We start from the raw sequence: 25,394 nt of genomic DNA on the forward strand, positions 1-25,394 counted from the left end.
AAACATATCAACAAATCACACATCATTTATGTTGACCTATTTTTTTAGTCTCTTCACTAGCAAAATAGCTATTGTATATTTTGCTTCTAATTCCTTTATTAGCAGGATGATCATAAACAGCAGCTAGAGCAGTGAAAGTGACATAGGTTTATTACAGACCTAATACAATTGCAATATTGCTTGTCTTCAGTGTTTTGTATCTTGAGATGTAGAAAATAGTCCAAGAACATTTCTTTGTACATGAAGTAGAAGAAAGACCAAATTGTGAATTTCACACTTTTACCATTAGTATAGGTGTTGAGTTAGAATCATATCATAGAATATCTCAATTTGGACAGTACCCACCAGGATCGCTGAGTCCAACTCCTGGCTACACATGGAACCACCACAAAATCATACCACATATCTGAGAGAGCTGTCCAAATTCTTCTCAAACTCTGGCAGGCTTGGTTCTGTGATCACTGCCCTGGGCAGCCTGTCCCAGTGCCCAACCACCTCTGGATGCAGAACTTTTCCCTAACACCCAGCCTGACCTTCCCCTGTCCCAGCTCCATGCCATTCCCTTGGCTCCTGTCACTGTCCCCAGAGAGCAGAGCTCAGCGCATGCCCCTCTGCTCCCCTCATGAGGAAGCTGTATGCTTAGAGGTGGGCACTTGAAAAATGTTATAGCAAAGGAAATTGTGTTGCAGAGCAACATAAAAGGCAGAAATCATGAACATTCCATACGTTAGCACAACTGATTTTGTTTATTTTTAAACCACCCCAAAATCCAATCATGCTGTATGTACATAAACAATACATGGGATAAGACACCAAAAGTAAACATGAAAGATAAAACACATTCTGTTTCAGTTTGCTGGTGTTTCTTCATTATTATTATTATTTTTATTTTTTTTTTATTTTTCATTGTACATCTGCTCAACTCAGTGAAATTATGCAACCTATATGGATTCCCATGTCAACCCTTTCTCAATTCCTATTTCCATGCTGTCTCTATCAGGAGACACCCATCATATTGCGTCTGGGGTGCTTGTCTGAATGGTTAAGTGTGCAGTTTTTATATAGGCTTCTCTGGGTCTCATTTCTTATGCAAAACAGTTTAGTGCAGAACAAGTATATCAGCACCTATCTGCTTGACCTATCTTCTATAGTTAGTATGTAAGACCAGCTACTGCTATGGGTTACTCAGGAAATCAAAAGTAGCACACACACAAAAACAGAAAACAGTCTTCCACATTGTTTAGAGTGTTAGTTTTCTTTACATTTCCAGTGTCATTTATTTTGCTAAGCACTTCTGCATTTCTTTCCACTTATCTTCTGCTCTTATTTTCTTACAAAACAGTATACTAAACTTTCTGTATAAAACATTTATATAAACATATATATATATATATATAAAACAAAGAAATGACCCCCAAAATGGACTTACACACAGGTACGTATTTGTCACTTTTTAGAAAATATACTGTGTGTATATCTATTAATTGTCCCTGAATGTCATAGCACTGGTTATTAAAATGGGGTCAGAAAGATAGGGGCTTTTTTTTTTTTTTTTTTAATGTAGAGTTAAATTACAAAAGACAAGGAAAAGCAAGACAGTCACAGGAGCAATCATGTCCTGTTTATGTATCAGGACCATGCTGTTTCTGTTGTCATTGTTACTATTACTTTCCAATTTCATTTCTAGTTATTACTTCCCAGGAATTCATATAGCTATACATTTTTGGTCATATATTCTCTCTCTTCACAGTGGGCTGGATGCAGGTTCAGAGAGGATCAAACACTGGAAAATGTAAATAGATCTGGGGACTATGAAGGTTCTTGTTACGCTCAACAACATTTCTGGTCCTCTTTCGTGAAGATTATCAATCATTTAGAAAATTATGGTTCGTTCTACATAAGGCATAGTTATTAGTGGCTTTTTCTTCCAAAAGATGCTTCTGGAAAACGATAAAAGATTTTATTTTTTTTTTTAATAAGCACTGCTGACATTAGATACCAGCCTTGCATGTCTGTATAAATACATTTTTTTTTTTTTTTTTCTGGTACAAAACCTCTATTATTGGTACAGATGGCTCTTTGTCCTATGTATTTATTCTTTCAGCAAACAGACTTTTTATCAATACTGCATGATGTGCTGGGAGAACTAGCCACGCAAAATACACCAGCAAATTTGGTGGTGGTGAGGGAAGGGTTAAAATTAAACCCAATTTATTTAACTCATGCACTAGTGTCTAATGAATTCTTGGCCTGTAGACTTTGCAATTGGAAAACCCCAGGTATGAAAGTGTTATTAAGACTGGGGGCAAAAAATGGACAACCATATTGAATTAAAAACAAACAAACAAACAAACAAACAAACAAAAACAACAAAGTACTTCTTGCTGGTTTACAAAAAGTCTATAACACTGATAAAATCTTCAGAAACCCATATGTTCCCCCCTTCCCCCCTCCCCTTTCCCCCGTCCTTCTTTATTTTGGCTTCATTTCCACCCTGGAGTTCATATCATCTCCTTCCAGATCGTACTCTTCTACTTGGCCACTGGTCCACACCTTCACACGGTCAGTCAGGTCACTGCTTCTGGGTGCCAGGATGAAGTCATAAATGAGGGCAGCACTTGCTCCTCCAATGATTGGGCCAACCCAGAAGATCTGGAACACAAGTCCAAGCCCAGTTAGTACCTCAGGTATTAATGCATTTGAAGCTGTTCTGAAAATCTCCTCTGAAGTTTCTATGCATGATATTTCCAATGAACACATTAAAAGTGTAGGCTATCACTTGAATATTTCCTTAATTACATAGGCAAGAAACTGGGAATTTCTCACCCTGAATTGGACAACAGACACAGAGATGGACACCTGTGACTATGCTATCAACATCTGGTATTTAAAATTATGTACCTATTGGTAAAACATCACTGTTGCTCAAGCTATATTTGGCAGGGAGAGGGGGAACAATTTCTAAAAGTAGCAGACGTATTGGATTCCTTTCTCAGCGTAACCTTCAGTGATACTTAGGTGGATTAGAAAGTAATACTTATTGAGGATGTAATTATGGTCTTAATTTGCTACTAGCTACTATTTAGCTAGTGATATTCCACATAAGGCAAACAAAGTTTGGAAGGAGAGGTAATAAAAATGTTTTAGTGGATAGGCTGAATTTATTGACAATAATGGAGGGTTTGGGGATATATACAACCAAAGAGATACTAGGTCTGAAAAAAAGTTTTCATTATTCAGCAATATCAGAGGTTTAATATGAATTAGTACCTCTCCTTTTTTTACTCTCTCTCTCTACAAAGGCAAATAATTTTTCTACACATTTCTGGAAATATTAGCTATTTCTTTAGAAACATTATCTTAGCTTCCCAATAGAAGTGTTTAAGAGGGAGATAATGACAAAATTTCAAGTGTCCTCGTTTTATGTGTTTTAATCTTTAGATTAAAATGATTTCCATATCCACAATTTCTGAACTATGCTGTACTGCCACCGGAATTCCATGAATTCTTATGCAAATAGCTGCCAAAATGAGTAGGAGAGTTGAAACAAACTAAATTTTAAATAGCTAAGAACACATGTTCATTTAGGGCTTTTATATTAGTTTGTTTTATTCAGTCTTATTGAAATGAATTTTAATGAAATACCTCATTTTAATCACAAGAAATAATTGTAAAATCTATAGTGTTTCCAGTGCACATATCTATGCATAAGCAAACACTTAACAATAGGCAGATAAGCATTTTATTAGCTTTCAAATATTGGATGATCCATTTCAGTTCATAAACGTGTTTAGGAGCCTTCCTAAATTAGGTTTGACTGGATTAAGCAGCAACAATTTGCAAACTCAGTTTAAGCAATATATGCCCAATAGAGGATTCAATACAATGAGGCTTTAAAGTTTAAAATAAGTTAAATAAGTAAATAAATAAATAAATAGATAATGGGAAATAACCAAATAATATCAGCTGTGTTACTTTGAACATACAAATTCAGTTTGAGGAATTATCAGTCTCCTTAGTGAGCAGCAAAGGAGATTATTTTTTTAAATGAAATAGAAACAGCAGTTCACCAACTCAATGTTAATGATATGGATTTAAATGTTTCTGATCTTGAAGATCGTGTATATGCAGAATCTTTTGTGAGCTAAACTAATTTCTTCAACTTACCCAATGATTTTCAAAGTTGTTAGCAATCAGTGCTGAACCAAAAGATCTGGCTGGGTTAATTCCACATCCGGTGTAATCAATCTAGGAGTTGAAAAGAGAACCAGTGGTGAGGTACTGAGGCACACGTGGCATCTTCATTACACAGGAGACTACGTAGCTGCCTACGGAATGGATCAGATGCACATAAGAGCATCATTCATCCCACCCACTTTTACTCAGAAAAGGGGGGAAAGACTGTTTGCCACATTGCTGTCCCGTCCCAACAGGGAATCAGGTACTACTGCACTGACTTCTTCTCACAAGTGTTCAATCCCAGCACTTAGAGCCACAGCTCCATGGCTCAAGGGAGCAGGGCCATGTGTGTTGCAGAAACAGCCTCTGAAGAGGAAGGAGAAGGATGAAAGTACCATGTTGCCCATCATCTACCTGCGTTCACTGGCCCATCTTGTTGTGGAACATAGCAGATATCAACTGTGAGATCTAAAACTTACAGCAAGAAGGTGTCCCAGGGCAACAGAGAGACCAATGGCCAGAGGTGCTGATCCTGAGACATCAGTCCTTCTCCGGTCTGTGGTGGCAAGGACACACAAAACCAGCTGGAGGGTAGCGATGATTTCAATTCCTAGTCCTTGGCCTGCATTGACTCCATCTGAAAGCTATATAGAGACAAGAAGGAAAACGTCAGCTGATATTCCTATCTGTCTTCAACCAGACATCAAAGTTTCAGGGGATCTGGTGTCTCAATAGGAAACGCATTCTACTGTACATAAGGGTAAATGTAGCCAGCTTTTGCTGTTGATATAACAAAGTTGTTGCATCCAGCCAAAGTGAACACTCAGCCACTAGACACAATGAGAATGTAGCTGGTGTACGTGTGAAAGACAAATGAGTCAAAGATTTGCCTTCAATAGAGTTTATCCATAAAAATGAACTCTAGTGTCATGACATTTATTCATTGCTTCTAAGAATGAGGATGTTGTGGTCAGGTTAAACATTGCTCAACTTGACATTGGCAAAGATTGCCAAACAAGCAGGGGCAGGAGGTGGAAGATACAAATAGAGTAAGAAAGGTTCATAGCTCTGGGTCGCTTGAAGAAGGTACCTATCTCTGTTATTGACAAGTGACATTCATTGTATTTTCTCCCATCACTAACTATTTTCTGCTGTTCAGTATGAAAACTTCAGAACAAGGACTTCATGTGGGCAATTCCCTGCAGAGTGCAAGCACCATGGGTAGATTTTCTCCTGAATATTAATTCACCTATACTGTGATTCAGTTGCCTGAAAATATATATCTAATATGCGTTTGAAACACCCAGGGATATTTGTGGTGTTCATGTGGAACTAGCAGATGTGACACAGGAGACCAAAGGTATCTAAAATGGCTCTAGAGGCCAGTGTTCAGGCAGTGTATCTCTAAACTTGGTTTGGTGGCAATGAGCACAGTCAATGGGGATGAGCTGTTCAGCAGATGAACTACATCTGACTACAACTAGAGCTTTAAAACAATTTATACAAAGACTATTTTTGTGTGTATCTTAGACCTAAACTGAATCCCACCCAATTTCTTTGGGAGTCAGAAAAAAACATCCACAATATAGAAATCATACAGGGCTGATGGAGGAAGCAATTCAGTTTCTTAGTGAAGTAAAGTGGGTTCTCCAGCAAAACTTACACTGTCAGATGTAGATATTCCATCTGTATTGGTAATCATAGAATCAGTAGAGTTTGTTAATAATGTAAATTTTGTAAAATGTACGGAATCCACAGTAATTTACATAAATGAACATTAAACAGTAGACATTTCATATATCAGTAGTACTATTAGAAACTTGTGCTTAACAAGAAACCATAGATGTAATGCTATAACAGATGTGATCTGCTTCTAATCTCTGTATTCACTGGCATGCTACTTAAGACAAAACAAGCCTGTATTTGAGCTGAATAAATTGTTGTTAAGCAGAAGTAATTGCATTTCATGGGTTGGATAAAACATGAACTTGGACAGAGGCCAGAGAAACTAAGAATGTGAGTGACTCAGTGTAGGAAGCAAGCTCTGCAAAATTTACACTCAAGAGTAGTGCTATCAGTAGGTTATCCCATCTGTCATAGCCTCTGCACAAAAAATTGCAAGGTCATACATAACAAAAACATAATTACATGTTATTTTGATCTCCACAGAGTAATGAAAGAATGGGAAATCACATTTTATTTATTTTTTTTTCACGGTTTTACAATGTTATTTCTCTAAAACTAATCTTTGAATAACCTTAAAATATAAGGATGTTTAGCTAAACTCCTTCACTTTCCACCTTTGCTGTTCACTTTTCTTGTTTCTTCTATGTAACATAGGATAATATCACATGCCTAACACTGGAAAATACTGCCCGGGTCTTCAGCTAATATAAATTTGATCAGGTACATTACTAAGAGTGAAAAGATACTGATTTCTAAACTTTGGCAATCCAAAGCATAAATATTTTTATATCTCATTAATATGTAGAACTAAATTAGAAGCAGTTTATCCACATAAAAGGGAATTTTGGTTGAAATGATAGTCATTTTGGTTCCTTCAGCCTCCATGCAGTAGAAACTAAAATCAATTGATGAAACCTTCAACGCAAATAGGACTTATGTGTGAGAAATAAAAAAATAGACATAAATATACATACATATAAGCTGGCAATGAAAATTACATGTTCCAGAAGTTCATACTGAACACCTGATATAACACTAAATTAGTATTGTATTACTTCTGCCATCATCCTTTTAAAATAATCACTTTATTTGCTGCAAAGACAGTGGGATTTGTGAAACAATCTTGTCTTCAAATACGTCCTACTGATATAAAAGAACTTGTACTATAGACTCTGGAAAATTGTATCTCACATTTGGAGGGCCAAATGGTCAATATCAAAGGTGAGTGTATTTGCAAATGAGTGAGTGATATACAGATTCCCCAAAGTGGATATGAAACTAGGATTTCCTCTATTATAACGCAACCGTTAAACCCCAGAGAGTCTAGATCTGAGATGTGACGTGTTCATGTTAGTATTAGAAAAGACCTTGGCATTTGAGATGATTAAACAGTGACCTATCATAAGTCTTTCTCTTTGCTTTGAAGGGCTTCAAGAAAAGAAGAAAGACAATAAGAGCAAAATTACACTTTCAAAACCTGTGATAATCCTTATCTTTGAGAGGCGGAAATCATAGTCTTCCTTTCCCTGCAGGAAAACACATCCTAAGGTTGACGTGACTTGAGGTCATTCTCCTTGCTAATCAACAGTTATTGATGGGCTGTGTGGAATCAAATAAAACCTGGAAATGTCATAGGAAACCTTTTGCTTTCCTGTAGCATGTAATTTTACGCAGCCTGCCAGGGACATAAGATTACCTTGTGAGAGCAAGAACTCTGGGCTGTGTTCCAAAATACTGCAAATTGAGGCAAGCCTTGGATGTCCTCGTTTGCTGTGGTTTGTGGATATGCAGTATATATTATCACAGATGTTGGTTATTTGCCTACTTGTCAGAGCCATAGTGTCACTACAGCAGCACCCTGGACCTATCAGGATACAGTAACACATGGAACATCATGCACCTTTACCATACTAACTACATCCCATCACAACATGAGTAGTAGCAAGGTGCATGTCCTGATATTCCCATAACCAAGGAGAGGTGTCAAGTTAAAATGAACATATATATACATATGCATATATTTATATTTGTATAGTCCTTGGTCACAGTAGATTTGTAAGGGTTACCCAGATAACAGATAGAGGTTGGACTAGGTGATCTTAGACATCTCTTCCAACCTAGATGAATCTGTGATTCTGTGATTGCAGAGACCTGACTACATGAGTCTATAAAGATACACAAAAGTAAATATCAACTACTTGTCTTAACATTTAGTATTCTTCTATTGATTATATCCTGAATTTAAGGTGACCATGTCTCTGGTTCTTAAATAGATATAATAATGTCTTGAAACATAAGGTGTAGTCACCTCTACTATAGTGTTGAACTGAAGGAGTCCTTTCCAGTGACCTGTACCCATACTGCAATGACTTGCTCTGCTGTATTAGTAGGCAGTTTACTGGTGGTCACAACAAGGTAGGTGGGCAGGGTCATGGGCTGATGCTGCTTTTGCCCTTGATATATCTGTGGGGAAATCTCTGGCCTCTTCTCACCTTAGGCCAATAACCCTCACATGCTCTGTATTTTGGGTGATGCCCATTAGGTTGCAGAAAAAAATGTCACAGGACAGGGAACAGCAGATTAATTCCCCATCCCATTCATGCTTCAGATTTGTAAGGCTCAAAGGCAAATTCAATGTTTTAAGGAACTAAATCTGCTCTAAGTGAATAAAATGAAATGCAGAAAGTCACAGTGATTTCCAACAAAGTTTCCATACTGTAGGAGGCAATCCAGTCCTGTACACCTTTGTGTTCACATTAATTGTTCCACTGAAATTCATTTCTAAGTCACTCTATTATTTTGACACAAAAAGCACCAGAAACATGCCCAATAAATGGGTTACATTATTGGCAAGATCTGAGAGTTATATGTAGACATAAATATATCTGATCAGCTGAATCACTCTCTTGTCTGCAGTAACTTGCACTGAGTAATTTTCCTTTGACTGAAATAGCACCCAGACCACATGCAGAAGCATACATGTAGACAAACATAGTGAGGTGTATCTTTCTGCGAGCTGAATCCCATCATCACAATTTTTACCTGAGTTCAGTGTGGTATTAGACAGGTTAGTGGGGAAAAAAAAAATCCAGTGGAATTTGATAAATTTATAGAAATCACACATCATTCAGAAAGCTTCTGTATCCCAAGCTCAATCTGGTTGGAAACTAAAGAAATACTTCAGGCATACTGAACCCTTCTTTGCTACATTACTAGAGATAGGGATGAGGCAGCATTTTCCCATTCAAAGATTGGTTTATCTGATAATGCAGCTGTTGCCCTAGAGCAATCTGATCTGAATGTAGTGCTGACTCTGCTTTGAGCAAGGGGCTGGACTGGAGACCTTCTGAGGTCTCTTCTGTCTTGAGCTATCACATGAGAGACCTCATTTTTTTGGCCCTGTGGGAAAAATTGGGAAAGAATTGTCTCACTCCTGCTGTGGCTCAGCTAAGTTAATGCACAGAAACACTTGGTGACATACATAGGTAGTGAAGGCACAGCTGGTGGATCAATGACTGTGAAGGCTCTACACAGATACAGCCTGTAACGGTGAGTAAGCCAAGAAAGAGGTAATATTGTGAGGACTATTAGACCCGAATGCAAAATTTAATGAAAAATTGCTATCCAGTCGTGACCATGAGAATAACTACTTGAGATGAGCACCTGCTTTTTTGGTCAGAGGAAATGTGCAGCAGTCGCATTACTTCCATTTCTCTACAACATCAAACAGTTTTGATTTATTTGTGACTGGAATTGCAGAAGCTTCTTTCTTATAAGTGCCCTTAGCTGCCATGTTTAACTGACTGACTTCCATAGCTTCAGGCAACAATGTGGGCAAAGTAATGGTATGTTTTCTCTCTGTTTCTTTGTTGTTGTTTTTTTCTTCTTTTATTTTTTTTCCTTTTTTTTTTTTTCCTTTTTTTTTTTTTTTCTTTTTCTTTTTCCAACATGATATTTATTAGTTGTCTGCCTTCAAGAGAAACAGGGACAGGAAATTAAACTGGCCCAAGGTAAACCCAACTGTGTACTTCTCCAGTGGTTTCATATTTTTCTCATTAGAAATAAAATTATATCAAATTCAAACCTGTTTCCCGTTATACGGATAAGAGAGTTTGTTATGCAAGGTGGTTTCATCATGTGATGCTATGCCTGCCCTATGTCATCCAACAAACTCGTAGCAATGGATTGTATCTTCTGGGGTTGAGCTTACTTTCATATAACAGGGATTATTTTCTCATTATTCCTGAAAAATGGTAGGCCTCTGGAAATGTACAAATCTATTTTTCAGTAGGGGAATGTCACTTTTCTCCATCCTTATGAAACACTTCACTGTAAGTCATGATGGTTAAAGTTTTTTTTCAAGACAGAAAAAATGAAAACAAAGCCTCATAGCTATATCAACATATATAACAACACTGTTGGCTGGGTCTTCTCTCCTTTGAATATCCTAGCCATCCCCTATGTTAGGCTAGCTTTTGGAGAACCCCAGCAACAGTATGTCTGGGACATAATAAGAGTGTTGTGGACCACCTATGAATTTGCTACCTTCAATAAAAGTGTATTTAATGCTCATGCTAGGAGAACTATGTTCTTCTGTCCACACAAAATTTAACATTTTAAGTAGCATTGCTGCCATAAATAATGTCTTCATATCAGACAGACTTTGTGTACTGAACTCAAATAAAGAGCCAACAATTTGCACCAGGCCTGATGTTTTCAGCATTCCAAGTTATTGTTTATTTCTGACACGGCAGACTTTCCTCTTAAAGCAATATGTTTGGCAACTTCCTCAACCAAATTTGAATCTACTTCCTTGGATATATTTCTTGCTGGCTATTCAAAAGATAATAATAATAATAATAATAATAACAATAATAATGACAATAATAATAATATCTGTCTTCCTATGCTTTCTTCTTGTAGCTTAAATTTTCCTATCTTTCATTTTCCTTATTTTTCTTAATAAGAAAAACCCTTCACGTGAGTTTAAATGGCTCATGCTCTCTTCTTCATCCCTACACTGGAAATATCAATTATGCTTCTTTATACCAAACTAACATTTAAGTGTTTAACCGGGCAGTTATTTAATAGGATGTTCTTTAAAGGTAATCTCAGAAATTAATCTTCCTACTTCCCTTAAAACTGCCAGTAATTTTGTCTGACTCTTCTCATTCTTTCAGCTCCAGGCTCCATCATGAATATAAGTTGGTAACTCCTGTCTGGATGACACCCCTTTCTCCTGCTGGAAGGGTATTCCAGAGCTCCGTATATATATATAAGCTTTGATTTAATTGACAGTCAACGTGTATTCTGAGACTTTATCTGTTTAACTACATTTATTATCTTCTTTCTTTGCAATTTAATAGCATTGCTCTGAAATGGATGTTTCTATACTCATTATTTGAGTGTTATGGATTCAGAGAGTAGAAAGGTCACATTTCTTTAATAAGCAGAGTCAGGTAAAGATCTAATGAGTTTCACTTAAAATTATGCAACAGAAGCACTCAGATGAAGCTGCTTATGAAGCAAAGGATTTGCTTTGGATCATATCCTAGATCAACAATAGAAGCATTTATCAGAACCTAAGGACAAAACATATTGTCCCCTGCTAGATTATCCTTCCTATAAATACAGCCTTAAGAGCTCTAGAGGGGGCACATTCAATTCCCAAAGCACAAATCATATTTTCCATTCTTTGGACGGCAGACACCCTCCAGGAACAAGACTAACCTTCCTCCCACCCTATCTTCAGGCTGATGAGAAACTAGCCAAGTTGTCTTGCAGCAGGCTGGTATGCCATAAAGAGAAGAGTGATGGCTTCATTTATATTAAACGAGCACATAAAGCTTACATATGAAGCCAATGACAGACAGTAAAAGTCAATAGCTGTATAGGACTTTCATTTAGCACAGACAGTTGGAGATGAGCCACTTGTTTAACTGTCTCATTTGCACTTTTACTTTTTGATGTGACTGTGGGAAAATTTCTCTGGGAAATGTTGTTGTTGCTGAGAAGTATAGCACTTCGTATAGCACTTCCATTCAGAGGATAAAGTGATTTTTTTTTCTTTACCCAGCCAAACACAAGTAAGTAGTTTATTTTCACTAATACATTTGAAGCATTTATTTATACCAGTAAGTTATTTACAATTGCCTGTATTGTCAGCCAAGAAGGAGATGGTGTTTCAATAGGGAGTTGGGGGCATATCTGAATTTTGAGTTTTATACAATCTACTTTTCAAAGTTGTTACTGGAACAACTATCCAGATTTGCACAAACATCACAGTGTGGTTGTTGGCAGTTGCACCAAAGCAATATTCATTTTATACTTCTAGACAAACACTACAGCCAACCTGTGAAATTTTCAAACTTTCCAAGTCTGAGGTAGTTCAAACAGTCAGTCTTGTGCAGAGCATTCAAGACTTGGTATTTCCACGGAGTTAAAATACAGCTCTGGATATATGCACTGGACTTCAGAAATTAGGGGAACAATTCCAGCTCCTTCTCCACCTTGTTCATCAAGTAAGAAGTCATATCAAAGGAAGCAATAGGGGCCAAGCTTGACTTTATTCATTCCTCAATTCAAATACAGTCATCATTAACTTCAAGGGAAGTTTTGTGAATATGTGAAAGGAAACGTGCCACAGTTCTGCTTTCAGAGCATTCATCGATTTCTCTTGGCACAGAATGTGTCAAGAGCCTGGAAAAATTTGTTTTTCTGTGGTACCTCTCAGTGGTTCCTGGAGAAAGGATGCATAGGACTACCAGGAAAGTACATATAGGATTTCTTGGCTCCTTTCTTATCCTCAAATGCCAAAAGAGAACCCCCTTGCAGACTTTTCAGCACACATTTTTGCCCTCTTGCTGTTTAAAGAGTTTTCTCCAGGATTCCTGCCAGGCTCTGTATATTTGATTTAACAGGTTAATACTGTGCTTTAACCTCACATCACTGACATCAGCGGAGTTGCAGCAGTTAAATACCAACACTAGCTTTGGCTCTGAATGCCAGAAAGAGTAGTACTTTCCCATCATGTTGTATATTAATAAACTCACAGAACCATGTACTGCTCCCAGTCAGGAGAGGAAAACCTCCAGGAGACATTCACTTGCTCCATGGCATTATTATTACATTATTCCAGAGGCACTGAGGAGCACAGCCACAGCCTGATGTCTCATTGTGGCAGATACAATGTCAGCCCACAATGAAAAGGCTGCCTATAACTGCATGTTTCTAATCAAAAAGCAGCATTTTAAAGGCAGGAAAATATAGCAACACAGACACATAATATACACATAGTTTGCTATTCATGAAGTTATGCATTGGTGTAATAGTTTGGTCTATTTTTTTTAACTCTGGAACTCTGGAATTTTTCTAAGAATAAAGATTTCTTCAACAGTTTTAATTATGATATCAGGTAAAGATCTCTCTGTTATTGAATACTTCCTATTATGCTAGAGGATGACAGATAAGCAAGAATGTACTACTGCTGTAAAGAAAACAGGCAATTTCCTCTTGAGAAAAACAGGAAATTTTTAAAGGCATATTTTTTCTTCCTTTAGTAGTTGTGATCTAGTTTGGTATCCTTGTTTTTAAAAATGTTTCTCATAAAGGTAGCTATAATACAAACCAGATAGTGACATTTTTTAGGACTAAAGAAATGCTATTCTCAGCCCACTCAAATGTCCAAATTATCTGATGAAGTATAAGAGCTCTGCTACAATGACTTACATGTTGTTTTTACCACCACAAATTTGAATTAATCTCATCTGAAAAATCTCTCTATCTATCCATCCATCCATCCAGCTGTCTCTGGTGTGTGAGAGCATGTGCGAAGATAGATGTGCATACTAATGCACAAAATATCCAAATATATATGGCATAATACATAGGGTGCCAGGTAAAGTAAAATAATTTTAACTATTTATTCACCAGTCAGGAAGGATGGTGGAAAAATGAATTTCCTTCTTTGTCATACTTAATCCTTCTTAGTTTGACAGCTAGTCAAACACAGGAAAAAATGTGTTTTAAAAAAATAATAATAAAAAAAAAGACAAAGCCAGCATGAATTAATTTGAATTATAACATTAACCATAATATTGTTTTAGGTCTGATGCAATTCAGTATTTTAAAACATTCCGTGCACACTTTTCATCAATCTATTTCATTTCTATTCAAATAGGACCTTAATTAATGCCTGCAGAGTGCTTTTCAAACAATGCACCAGTCATCCTTAGATCCTCCGGACGTGGACCCTGTTCATGGTGTGAAACCCACTTTGAACCACTCTACTGTAGCTGTTTAATAAGATTTAGAATGATAACCTCTGTTATTGTCAAAGGTACTGGAGGATGAGTGATAACCATCAGTTTTAAATCTCAGCCCAGATATTTCTGCTTTGTCTGGGTGAGCTTGTTAGAAAGCAGCCATGACTATGGCCATTTCTGAGCAGGTGCCTTTCCTGTGTCCCACCTCCCTGGCATGGTGCGATTCCCTAAAATGCTGGCATGCCATAAAAGACTGCTGCTGCAAGATCGAAATCGAATAATGAGGTATTGTTGTGGTGCTCTTTGTTAAGAACTAAAAATCATGGACTAATCTCATGTACAGGAACCATTTAGAAAATGCAGCCACTTCTGGTCCCATGCCGCAGGTTGGATGCTTAAGTACGCAGATGTCCCAGCGCAGGCAAGTTTGGCAGGAGGACCCTAAATCTAATCAAAAACAGGGAGGTCGGAGGACAATGTCATGGAGAATGAGGCTGACTGTATGGAAACTTGAGGAAGGCCCAGGACATAATGTGCATTGTAAAAAGGCGTCAGAAGGTTTTAATAAGCACAAGAGGTCAGGAACTCAACTACTGTCTCATCCATCCAGCGGCACCTCTGGAGCTACAATTCTCCATACTGACTCAGAGGAAAAGCAGCATCACTTACACAATTGTCCACTCACTCTGTCAAGCTCTGGGTTTATTTTGGAAGTTCTAACACCACAACCAGACTTTGCTTAATTTGAGGCTGGAGGAGAGCAGACTCAGAGGGTGTGGGCACAAAGGGAGGGAAATCACAAAGGGAAGCACTGAGTCATCAGCACCAAGCATGTAAGTCCTGCTCCCATGGTCAGAGGGCCATCGCTGGTTGCTTAGGACCAGATGTGGAAAGTCTGGTGATTCCTATCATCCATGATACCCCCTGAAGCAACTTTCCAAAGGATGGGAAAGATGTGAAAGAAAGAAGACAGAGACACAATCTCACTGAAAATCCAGTGTTCCAGGAACAAATGGATTTCCACACTGCTGGAGTGGTATCTATGGCTATTCATCTTTCTTAAAAAATTAATCCAGATCTCTTAATCTGCTGACCACAGATCTCTGGCTCTTCTAGAAAGTTCTTCAGTTGCACAAATAATATTTGTCAGTCTATGAAGCGGTTCTGAAAACAGATTTCTTCTATTTGTTATTCTTGGTTGTTTTTCTTTTCTCTTTATCTACCCTGAGCAAAACTACCTTCAGGTTTGTTTTTCTTGCCTACAGTTTTTGATCCACTTGGAACTTTAAAATAATATATTTTGTTTTATAAACTGCATGGCAGAGTTTTTCAAACTGTGACCAATGAAGCTTATGGGGGCACATTTCCTGGCATTTTAATTAGTATACAGAAATACAGAAAGTATTTAAAATTATGAAATTGTAAAGCAATGTCTGTATTTTTCATGAAGTGATTATTTTCACACAAAATTAACAACAAAACCAACCCTGAGATAAATTTGCTCAACATGCTTTTAATAGCCTGATAAAAGTTCTCAAGATAAACATTACTGAACAGCAAATACTGTGTTACCTTACAGTACAGACATCTCCTCTCACCCGCCTTTCCTGCTTGAGCTCTTTGTTGGTCATTAATTGCCCATGATGAATAGTTTCTTCCATTACCCAAACTACAGATCTGTCCTCACTAGACAATAGCCAACTATGTTGGCAGATGAGTGCACTCTGGATCAGATTTTCTCTACTCTTACAGTTTTACCAATGGAAATTTGTAAAATGTAGTAATCCAGTTGAAAAATAAAAATAAAAATAAAAATAAAAAAGATATAAGACGCTGAAGGAAAAATATTCAAATATTTAGAAAAATAAAAAACATTGCATACTTTCAGCTTTTCCAATTCTCAAAGTTTTTACTTTGGCAGCCACACTACTATCAAAATATATGGGAAGTTGTGTCTTAACAGATTCAATAACCTCTCTGAATATTGACCAGAATTTCTTATTTAGAACCAGACAAAGTAACTAAAAAACATTTCCATTGACTTCAGTGATGTTTAGATCAAACCCTTCGTATGTGACTATTTTGTTTGTCTCTCAGGGTAAAACAGACCTTAATATTGAACATGTTAAAGGATAGTCCTGCTTTGTACTGATACCTTCTTTCTCTTCAGCATTGTACCTTCCATGTCTGCTTTTTGTGCTTCATTTGCTTTCATACCCCTTTTCACCTCTGAGCAGTAAGGCATGGATTCATCATACTTTAATTCAGGTACTTAACAGAGACTCTCAGGGCTGGAACGTCATCATACCAAATTGTCTCTACAGCCAAGGAAGAGAGCAAGGTTTCTCTAGAGAGGAGAGTTGAATGGATCTAAAAGCTGAAGTAACTTTATTTTTCTCTCCTTCTTTGTGAACTGGAAGGGAACTTTAGAAATTGAGCTCATCACTTTGGCCCCTCAGTGCAGGACCTACAGCTGGGTAGGATGAATGTAAGTGCAGGCATGCAGTCCCACCCAGCATCAGTGAGGACACTGGATAGCCACTGACTGCACTAAATTGCTCCCACCATGATTTTCCTGTCAGAAGCACCTTTCCAAGGCCATGGCACTGTCAGAACAGAGGCCCCAGCCATACATATCCAAGCCTTCTTCCCACCCTTGCCAAAGAAACAACACTCCCTTCCTTTCTATTTTTTTTCTAAGTAGTGAATCTATACCTTCTTTCCTAAGAAGGTATAGATTCTTCTATACCTTCTTTCCTAAGAAGGTATAGAAGAATACCTTCTTTCCTAAGAAGGTATAGAAGAAGGACAAGAAGACAAAGCAGCTGGCAGGAATGCCAGCTCTGTCCCTCCCTTCCTTGTCCTCAGGTTAAAAAGCATGACAGGAAAGACAATCTCTGTGGTTTCCCCCTATCCTGTTTGCTGAAGAAGGCAGTGTGCTGTGGGTGCTGGGCTGCGATTCCAGGATGCGCCCCATTGTGATCGGCTCTGAACAAGCAGAAGTGTCCTGATGTTCTTCCCTGCACTGGGCTCAGACCTGGTGCCCCCTCAGATCCTCCCCTCCCCTCTCCAGGCAGTCCCAGCTCATCAGTGGAAAATGAATGGACGTGCTTTCCTCTCGTTCTCTACTACAAAGGAAAAAAAAACAGCTGTTGCAGTCCCCATCTCCTGGGAAGTCCCCCCCACTGCTCTTTTATCCAGAGCATTTAGAACTGGATGAGAAATTAAAATAAAATAAAATAAAAATATAAAATCTCAGCATTTGACAATGACAAGCACTGAGACCAGAGCTTTTCACAATATTTGAGAACCATTTTATCCATTAATCCACAGAACACAGAAAGTGTTGCCAGATTTGTAAATAGGCATGGTGGAGACTTACCATATGTTTCCTCTTACAGTCAAGTTTATGGTATTGGAAAGGATGAATTTGACCATATTTCAGAGGTGTTCCTAGAGGGAGGAAAAGCCTTCCACCCTCAGATGTGATTTTTGAGATTCAAGGAATCTCAAAAGCTCTTAGGCTTACCAAAATCAGTGAGTCTACTGTTTTTCTTTTCTGAGGTGCCCTTGTGCAGGACTCTGAATTGTAGCTTTGTAATTTGGAGAATCACCGACTGAGGAGCACAAGGCTGGGGTGGTCACCTACACCCACTTTACAAACGGCCAGTTTCAAGGCTTTGGGATGGAGCAAGAAACCAGCCATTAGCACTTTGTGGCAAGCAAAAGGCAAAGCCCAAATGCAAATGGGACCTCCCGTGTTTAATGGCAGCTGGCAGTCAGACCTCTCGAGGAAACCACTTGGGCGGATACCCTGTCCCACGCGGCCGAGCAGTTCCCCTTGTCAGTGGTCGCAGAGGGAAAGATCACGTATCACACACACAGCCAGAGACTTCTGGACTTAATAAAAAAGACTCCCTCTTCTTCCCCAAAATGTTTTGGATTAACCCATCAACATTTCTGGATTGATGACATGATGGGATCCCTGCAGGCACCAGGCTTCAGCAAGGGAGGTAAGCGGACAACCCACAGAGTGGCAAAAGGGTGGATGATACTGGGCTACTCAGGAATGACCTCAATGTCAGCTTTTGTTTTCAAAAACTTCACTGCCTTATTTTTGGAAATAACTGTAATGTCACAGAATGCTAAAACATATTTTTTTTCATCCTTTCTTTCCTTTTTTTTGCCAAAATATTTTCTGAAGAGATATTGTATTTGGAGCTTTATGTCCCAAATATCACCGTGAAATCTAAGAGGCATGAAATTTCAAATAAGTTCAAGTTTCAGACTGCAGCCAGGAATGTCCTGCAAGAAAGGGGCCACAGAAAAGACATGAAATACTTACTCTTAACAGAATCAGGTGAGATAAGTGACAAGAATGGAATTTCCATTTATAGCACTCCTCTGTGTATTGCTGTGGCTGTAGGACCATCTCACTGACATCCACTGACAATGGGATGATTTAATGTTTAAAAGACTAACTACCACTTTTGCTCCTGTTATGATACAATGACAACAGCAAAATGACAACATGTTGAGGAGGAGGAGCTGCAGTCAGGCAACTTTCTGTGCAGCATGACTGTCAATATCTGTGAGCAGCTGGATGGGAGAAGGCTGAAACCTGCACCCCTGTTAAGTGTGGCTTCCTCTTTTTTTTTTCCAACCTACACTTGAGAATTCGGTTTGTTGTTGTACCTTTTTTTTTGTTTTTCTTTTTTTTTTTTTTTTTCTTCCCCATTTTTGCACAGCTAAGGGAACAAAACAAGGAAAATGCAGCTGGGATTCTGTATCAGGCAGGATGTTAGCACTTTGCCTAATGCAACAGGTGATTCTCACACCTTTTGTGATAGAGTTTCTCCTGCTACCCATCTCTCTCACTGTTCCCATAGCTTCTTTCACTGCAGTCATCATCAGCTTACACAAACAATTAATTAGGTATTGGAAAAGAACCACATTCATGGAAGTGAATACAACATCGATATATACTCATTAATCAGCATCATGAGCCAAAGATGTGTTACCTGAGACCTACAGAACCAGCAAAAGGACTCAGTCATGCAAGTGCCAGTGATTTCAAAGTGAAATTGGTGTCAAAAGGCACCTTTCAGCAACAAGGATGTACAAAATTGAACATTCGCAAAACTGATAATAACCATAGTATCCGATAGATCTGAAAAGGGGGTGTGGAGAAAGGATCATCTCTATGACATCTCTTACAAAATAAAAGGATTTAAACAGTGCTTAAATTGATGTCAGTTAATGCATCTACCCTAGATCTACCCTGGCATCAGCCAGGACTGGACCCCCTGCTAAATAAGTAATTGACTGCCTGAGCTCACCACCATACCACCACCACCACCCACATCCTCTGTAGCTTACAGGTGTTGCACTCACATTTCTACTTGAAAAAAAAAAATAAATAAAGAGGGGTAATAAAAAGTTTCTGCTTACCGCATTGAGTCCCAGGAGGTTGTTTGGGAGAGAGGAGGTGACTCCTGACAGAATAGCTGTGGCCACCACTGCCCCCAGGCACTGGGCAATGATGTACATGAGCGCCTTGAAGATGCTGATCTGGCAGCTCAGCAGGAGGCCAAGGGTCACAGCTGGGTTCAGGTGGGCACCGCTGATGTGGCCCACACTTTGTGCCATGGTAGCGATGGATAACCCAAAAGCCAGCGAAACCTTCACGTTGTCCTGAGACCTCGTCGATGTTTTGTTGCCCACCACTGGGAAGCTAAAACCCAGAGCTGAGCCTATGCTGATAAAAATGAAGAGGCTCATGGCAAGAAACTCAGCCACCACTGCCCTCCAGAACATTTTCTTTTTGAATTCACTAGCCATCTTTCCTCTTCTCTCTATCCCCTCCTCACTTTTCCTTCTCCTCTCTCCCTTCTCCTGCCTGATATTTTCCCTCTGAGGTCTGAAGAGAAAGCTGGAGAAAAAATACAGTCCTTGGATTATTTATAGGGCTTTGGGTGGTCTGTAGGAGGGAAGGGGTGTTGCACAAAAGGAGGAAAGAACATCTACATAGATGCTGACTGCTAGATTGATGTAAGACACTGCACGCTTGCCAAAGTTTTTCTTCCTTTTTTTTTTTTTCCCCCGCTCCCTTAACAGCCTTCGATCTCTGCTGCCGTTTTTAAGAGGCTTTTAAAAATCCTTGGAAAAGCCTTTAGGAGTACCTCAGGAATTTTACCCTGACTTGTTTAACTTCTGTGTCGTCATTCAGCACACAGATCGGAGTGAGAGCTTTTGCGGTATTTCTGTCTGAAGCTGGACTGAAAGGAAAAGAAAAGTTATGTGTGCAGGCTGGTAAGTTATTCACGCTCAGCTTCACTGGCGGCTGGTGACATCCGAAAGTAGTAAATAAAGCTGACAACTAAATCTGCACTCTAGAGACAGAAATATCTCTGTTTCATTTGAAAACAGGTAGAAAAAGTCTCTTCTGCTTGCTCTGTGGAGACATGGATGCATTTCTTGTGCCAAGCCTGACGGCTGTGTGGACAAACACGCTATTGACACAGGCTAACACAAGCTGATCTTAGCTGACTGATGGTAGGGATCACTTCTAATCCCTGTGACTGCTGTGTAAATCCTACATAACACCACTATAAAGGGAAACTTTCTATCGATGTGATTTGGATGCTGAGGGACAGATATTTTTGTTTATTTTTTTAATTTACTTATTTCTTCGCTTTTTTTCTTTGGGACACAGAGGTGTCTCAGGGTTTCTGCAGGCTTGCCCTCCAGTATCTCATCAGATCAGCAGGACAGAAGCCAGTCTGGGGGCTTTCTAGCCCATGCTCTGCAGTGAAAGTACATCTAACACTGCTCTGCTGAAGGTCAGCTGCGCTGGTGTCAGTGGGCAGACTGAGCCACGGGGCTGGACGGACACAGGGACAGAAAGGGAGAGCGAGGGAGAAGAGAAATTACATGCTTGGTTTTGCAGACAAAATGAATCTCCCAGCAGTGCCAGAATGTCCTCTGGAGCAAAAGGTCTAATCGCTTCTGGTTTTATCACAGCGGGACTTGTGTACACGCCTCAGATTAACCCCTGAGTTATCAGACCTATGTGGGCTTTAGCAGCTGGTGTTACTCCGTAAGCCTGGGGGGTTGCTCTGGCTTCAAACTACACAAAATCTGATCCAGAGTCAGAAACAAAGTCCCCAGGCACAGGTCCTCAAAGAAGAGCATTTCAAATCAGCCTACGTCTCTGCCTCCCCCCCCCCTTTTTTTTTTCACTTACATCAGTGCACTTATGTTAAATTCTAAATTGTACTTAAATTAACTCAAGGTTTTCTCACTTTGGCAATAAGTCACTATGAAGATAAAAACAAATACACACCTGTATAAGAGTGTTTTGTTTTGCTTTTTCCTTTTTTTTTTTTTTTTTTTTTCCTAAGTATATTCAGCTTTCAAAAGATGATTCAGATACAAAGCTGAAAACAGCTTAAATAAAAATCTGGATGTCTGAGGCCTGTTGTTCTCAAGTTCTTATTCTTTCTAGTCATCAGATGTTTTTGATTTTCCAAATATCCAGTTTTATTTCATTCCATTTTATTGTGCACTTACACAACAGCACTGTACCGTTGGGGGGAAAAATGTGAAGGAATGGGGACAAATTAATTATTAGTTTCACACTTCTAATTACAGAGGAATCGCAATGAGGAACAATCTGACAGACAAATCAAAAATCAAATTTAGCCAGAGACAGTGTGTGGTGGAATTTTAATATAAAATAAACTCAATGCTAGCTGTATTCTGTTCGGCAAAACTTTTTTATTTACTGTAGACTGTTTCTGAGACTAGAAGATCATATGTGACCATGTTCTCAGGTCATAACAACCAGATGCCCAAGACACAGGGCATATGTCATCCTAGGGAACTAGGGAAAGAAGAGTCTAGAAATAGTTCCCGGGAGCAAGTACTTTCCATGTGTCCCAAACTGGCACCTGTGGGATGGAGCTGCCCATCCTATTCAGCCGTGTTCACAGGAAATTCCCTCTTTACTCACTTCTTCCTACAATTAGGGTCTGGATGACCAAACAACCTCTGTACCAGTACTGATAAGGTGAGAAGAAATCCCTCCAAGGAAAATTACTAGAAGCCAGGAAAATGGGCTGGGGAAGTGTTACAGCATGCTTGTTTGATTCCTACAGTTTCCCCTAGGTACTCCTGACTGGCCCATGCTACAGACAGGGTACTGAGCAAGCAAGACCTTTAGTATCACCACTGAGGTACCCTTGGCATCCAGTGTTCCTCAAGAGCAGCAGATTGAGGAACAATCCCTCCCTTTGCGGTTAGCTAATATAATTAACTGTATGTTCACCCTGGGACTCTCCATTTGTCTCTTGATAGCCACCACCTTTCATATTTTGGAACTAGATGCCACCAGAAGAATAAAACTATCATGCAGACTAAAACAAACAAACAAACAAACAAAAACAAAAAATAAAAAAAAATAAAAAAGTCAGAAACTTTTATAATATATACATACACAATGCACATCTGAAAGAAGTACGGGGAGCTGTTGACCGATCTTACCTTTCTAAGCTCTGATGTGAACAAACTCATAATCATCACTGATGTGTTGTTATTAATTGCTTCCACGGTGATTATACCAGCACCCCCACACCTTCAATACTGCATGAAGAGAAGCATCAAAGACAGCCTTGTCCTGTGTGTGTAGATGAACCACCAAGTCGGGAAACATAAAGAGATATTGGCAAAAGAACAAATATTTTGCACATGAAACAGAGGGAACTGACAGATATCAACGACATAGTAGGGAAGGAGAAAAGATAAGATGTGAGTAGAACAGCAACACATCACTGGAAGATTCAACCCAAAGTGATGACTACAGTCCAAGGGCACCATAGTTCCAGGGCAACATCTGTTCAGAAATGTCCTCCACAACACAGATCTAATTGGTGCCCAAGTCCTTATGTCCCTTTTTCCACCAAATGATCTCCTTTCCTTCTTATTCAGGCTAAAGGCAAATGCCTCAGCACTTGGCCAAGGGCTCTGAGGCCTACATGCCCCACCTCCATAAACTACCCTGAAACAAAGAAGGGCAAATTCCAGTCTTCCCAATATCAGATGAGCTGGGGTTTGTGCTGAAAGTTTGTCTAGGCATGACTTAAAGTTTATGTGCCAAATCATGTTTGAAGGTGGAGTTGGGGTTTTTCTGGAATTATGTATCTAGAAATAGAGGGAGATGACTGCCAACCTTATGTAAGTATTTAGGACAGGCAATGAAGAACATATCTGATGGGAACAAGAGGGAGAAAGTAGCTTTTGAGCTGAGGGCTGATTCTTCACAGATGATTTAAATCAGTGTACTCTCAACATTATTTAGTTACACTAGAGACAGTTGAGTGAAAACTCAAGCTCACAGGACTGGATATTTAATTGCCAAGATCCCAGGGCCAACTTTTTTTTTTTTTTTTTTTTTTGTCTGAAACAAATCAGGTTGTGAAGGTCTGTAGCACAATCCTCATTTAACATTTCAATCAGAAAACAAATGTACTTGTTGGTTAAGTGGCAGGCTTTGTTCTGTGCTCCCACATGTCAAATTGGTCAGGATCTCTCTACTATTTGAACAAGAAACAAATGTTATTGACGGCAAATTCGGTCTTGGCTAGCAGGACTTGTCTGGGAATTTTCCACTTAGGTGAAGGAACAGTCAAAGTTGAAGGGCAGACATGCCATATGTCGGTCCAGAGGCCAAATTAACAGAGGAACCAGGGAAACTTTAGCAAACTATAGTTACTCTTCTCTCAAGAAGGATTTGGTATCCTGTAACTCTGCCAACCAAGTGCATCAGCAGGCAACCAGCAATTGCTAGGACAACTATGTTACAGTTTCAGATACAACAGCAATTTCTACCTTCTGCCCATAGATTTTCACTCACAGATTTTCTGGCACTTCATTTTAGGCACTTCTGGCTGGAAGGAAAATGTTTTCCCATATATTCTGTTCAGTGCTGTCCATACAAAAAGTTGGAATACAGAGGCTGTGTTTCCTATAAGAATGGCACTGACTTAAACAGATTTACACCAACATTCAGGAGGTGCTTCTTGAAATCCACTGTTAGGAGGAGAATCTGTCTTGATTGCCAACATAAGTGTGAGGTGAGTGCAAAACCACTTGGGAACCTCTCTGCAAGAAAGGTGCCTGAGCACAAATGGCACCTTACACCATGACTAAAGTAGCCAAGAGTGGTTTTAAGTGGGAGTGGTTTTAGTGTGAATCCTTGCCTTACACTCCTAAATCCAAGAAAGAAGGAATATTTCAGACACATCCCCCTCTTTAGCATTTGCTATCAGCCAGTCTCAGCACCCACTTGCTCCATATGCCGGCTGCCGGGAATTCCCCTCCTAGCTTCTCATCTGACTGTTCATTGTACGGTAAACTCTGGGTCTGTAATATCCTCTTACAAAGCTGGACACCTAAATCCCTTTGGGAGGCTGGATCTCAGCTCTCGGAAACCTGTCTGGTAGTTATTTGTGCATTGCCTCATGTACCAGGAACCAACACGGTGTCATTCCCTATAATGAGCAAGATTTAAAGGCATAAAGTCCGTGCAATTTATTTTCATTTGGGTATTTAATTATCTATTGAAAACAAAACAGGTCCTAAAGACCAACCAAGTTTTTCCTTTTCTTAGGAAAAAAAAACCCTGTACATTTCACCATGTTAACCTCATTAGCATAACCCTTTTGACAGATTTTCTTAAAAATAATAAAGAAATTCAATATATGTGAGTATCCTTATTACAAAACTTCTCAATTTGTGCTCTTTTTTTCCTTTTCTTTCATTTTTTCCCCTCCAAGTCATAAGAGTAAAAAAGAAATCTTTATCAGTGAATATATGAAGTGACAAAATCTGTTACCGTATGAATAAATTAATGAAATTCAGAGCAGATGTATAAGCAGACATAAACCTATTTACATCAATGACAAATTTAGTTCAGATAGATAGAGAGAGATGATGGTTGGACAACTGTTTCCTCTTGAAGGAGGTATCTAAGGCATCTGAAGAGAAGATCACTCAGGAATGTCCTTAGAGTGTTTGCTTCAATTTTCATTTAAAGGTGTTCCCTTCTCTGAGAGGAAAAGACCCTCAGTGTCAAATGCAGAGGTGAATTTGTTAGCACAGCAGGCTTTTTCATCACAAGTACAAGGAAACCCCAGGGGTGGCATTTGCCTTCCCAGGATGTAGGTATCTACCATGAAAACCGCTCCAGCTGAGCTGGTGTCCTTC

At 39.1% G+C, this 25,394-nt stretch overlaps 2 protein-coding genes across 3 annotated transcripts in view; both read right to left on the bottom strand.

Moving 5' to 3' along the window:
* Nucleotides 1-723: 723 nt before the first annotated feature.
* On the bottom strand, nucleotides 724-20,092 carry AQP1 (aquaporin 1 (Colton blood group)). Its single transcript, XM_082753231.1, has 4 exons — nucleotides 19,581-20,092; nucleotides 4,659-4,823; nucleotides 4,168-4,248; nucleotides 724-2,652 (listed from the first exon to the last, which is right to left on the bottom strand). Exons 1-4 carry the CDS (start codon nucleotides 19,968-19,970, stop codon nucleotides 2,473-2,475), a joined length of 816 nt encoding a protein of 271 aa, XP_082609357.1. The 5' UTR covers nucleotides 19,971-20,092; the 3' UTR covers nucleotides 724-2,472.
* Nucleotides 20,093-20,215: 123 nt separating this feature from the next.
* Nucleotides 20,216-25,394, bottom strand: part of MINDY4 (MINDY lysine 48 deubiquitinase 4) — a 136,021-nt gene continuing 130,842 nt past the window's right edge. Inside the window, exons 20-21 of one of the 2 annotated variants that reach the window (XR_014316901.1) lie at nucleotides 22,674-22,806; nucleotides 20,216-20,407 (exon numbers count right to left, since the gene is read on the bottom strand). The gene's annotated coding sequence lies outside the window, so the exon portion shown is untranslated. Of the gene's footprint in view, nucleotides 20,408-22,336; nucleotides 22,807-25,394 lie in introns of those variants that run through there. The other variant, XR_014316902.1, reaches the window with a different exon arrangement.

The sequence above is a fragment of the Aythya marila genome, assembly GCF_965140915.1.
Source record: "Aythya marila genome assembly, chromosome: 2".
In the NCBI taxonomy this organism is placed as follows: Eukaryota; Metazoa; Chordata; class Aves; order Anseriformes; family Anatidae; genus Aythya; species Aythya marila.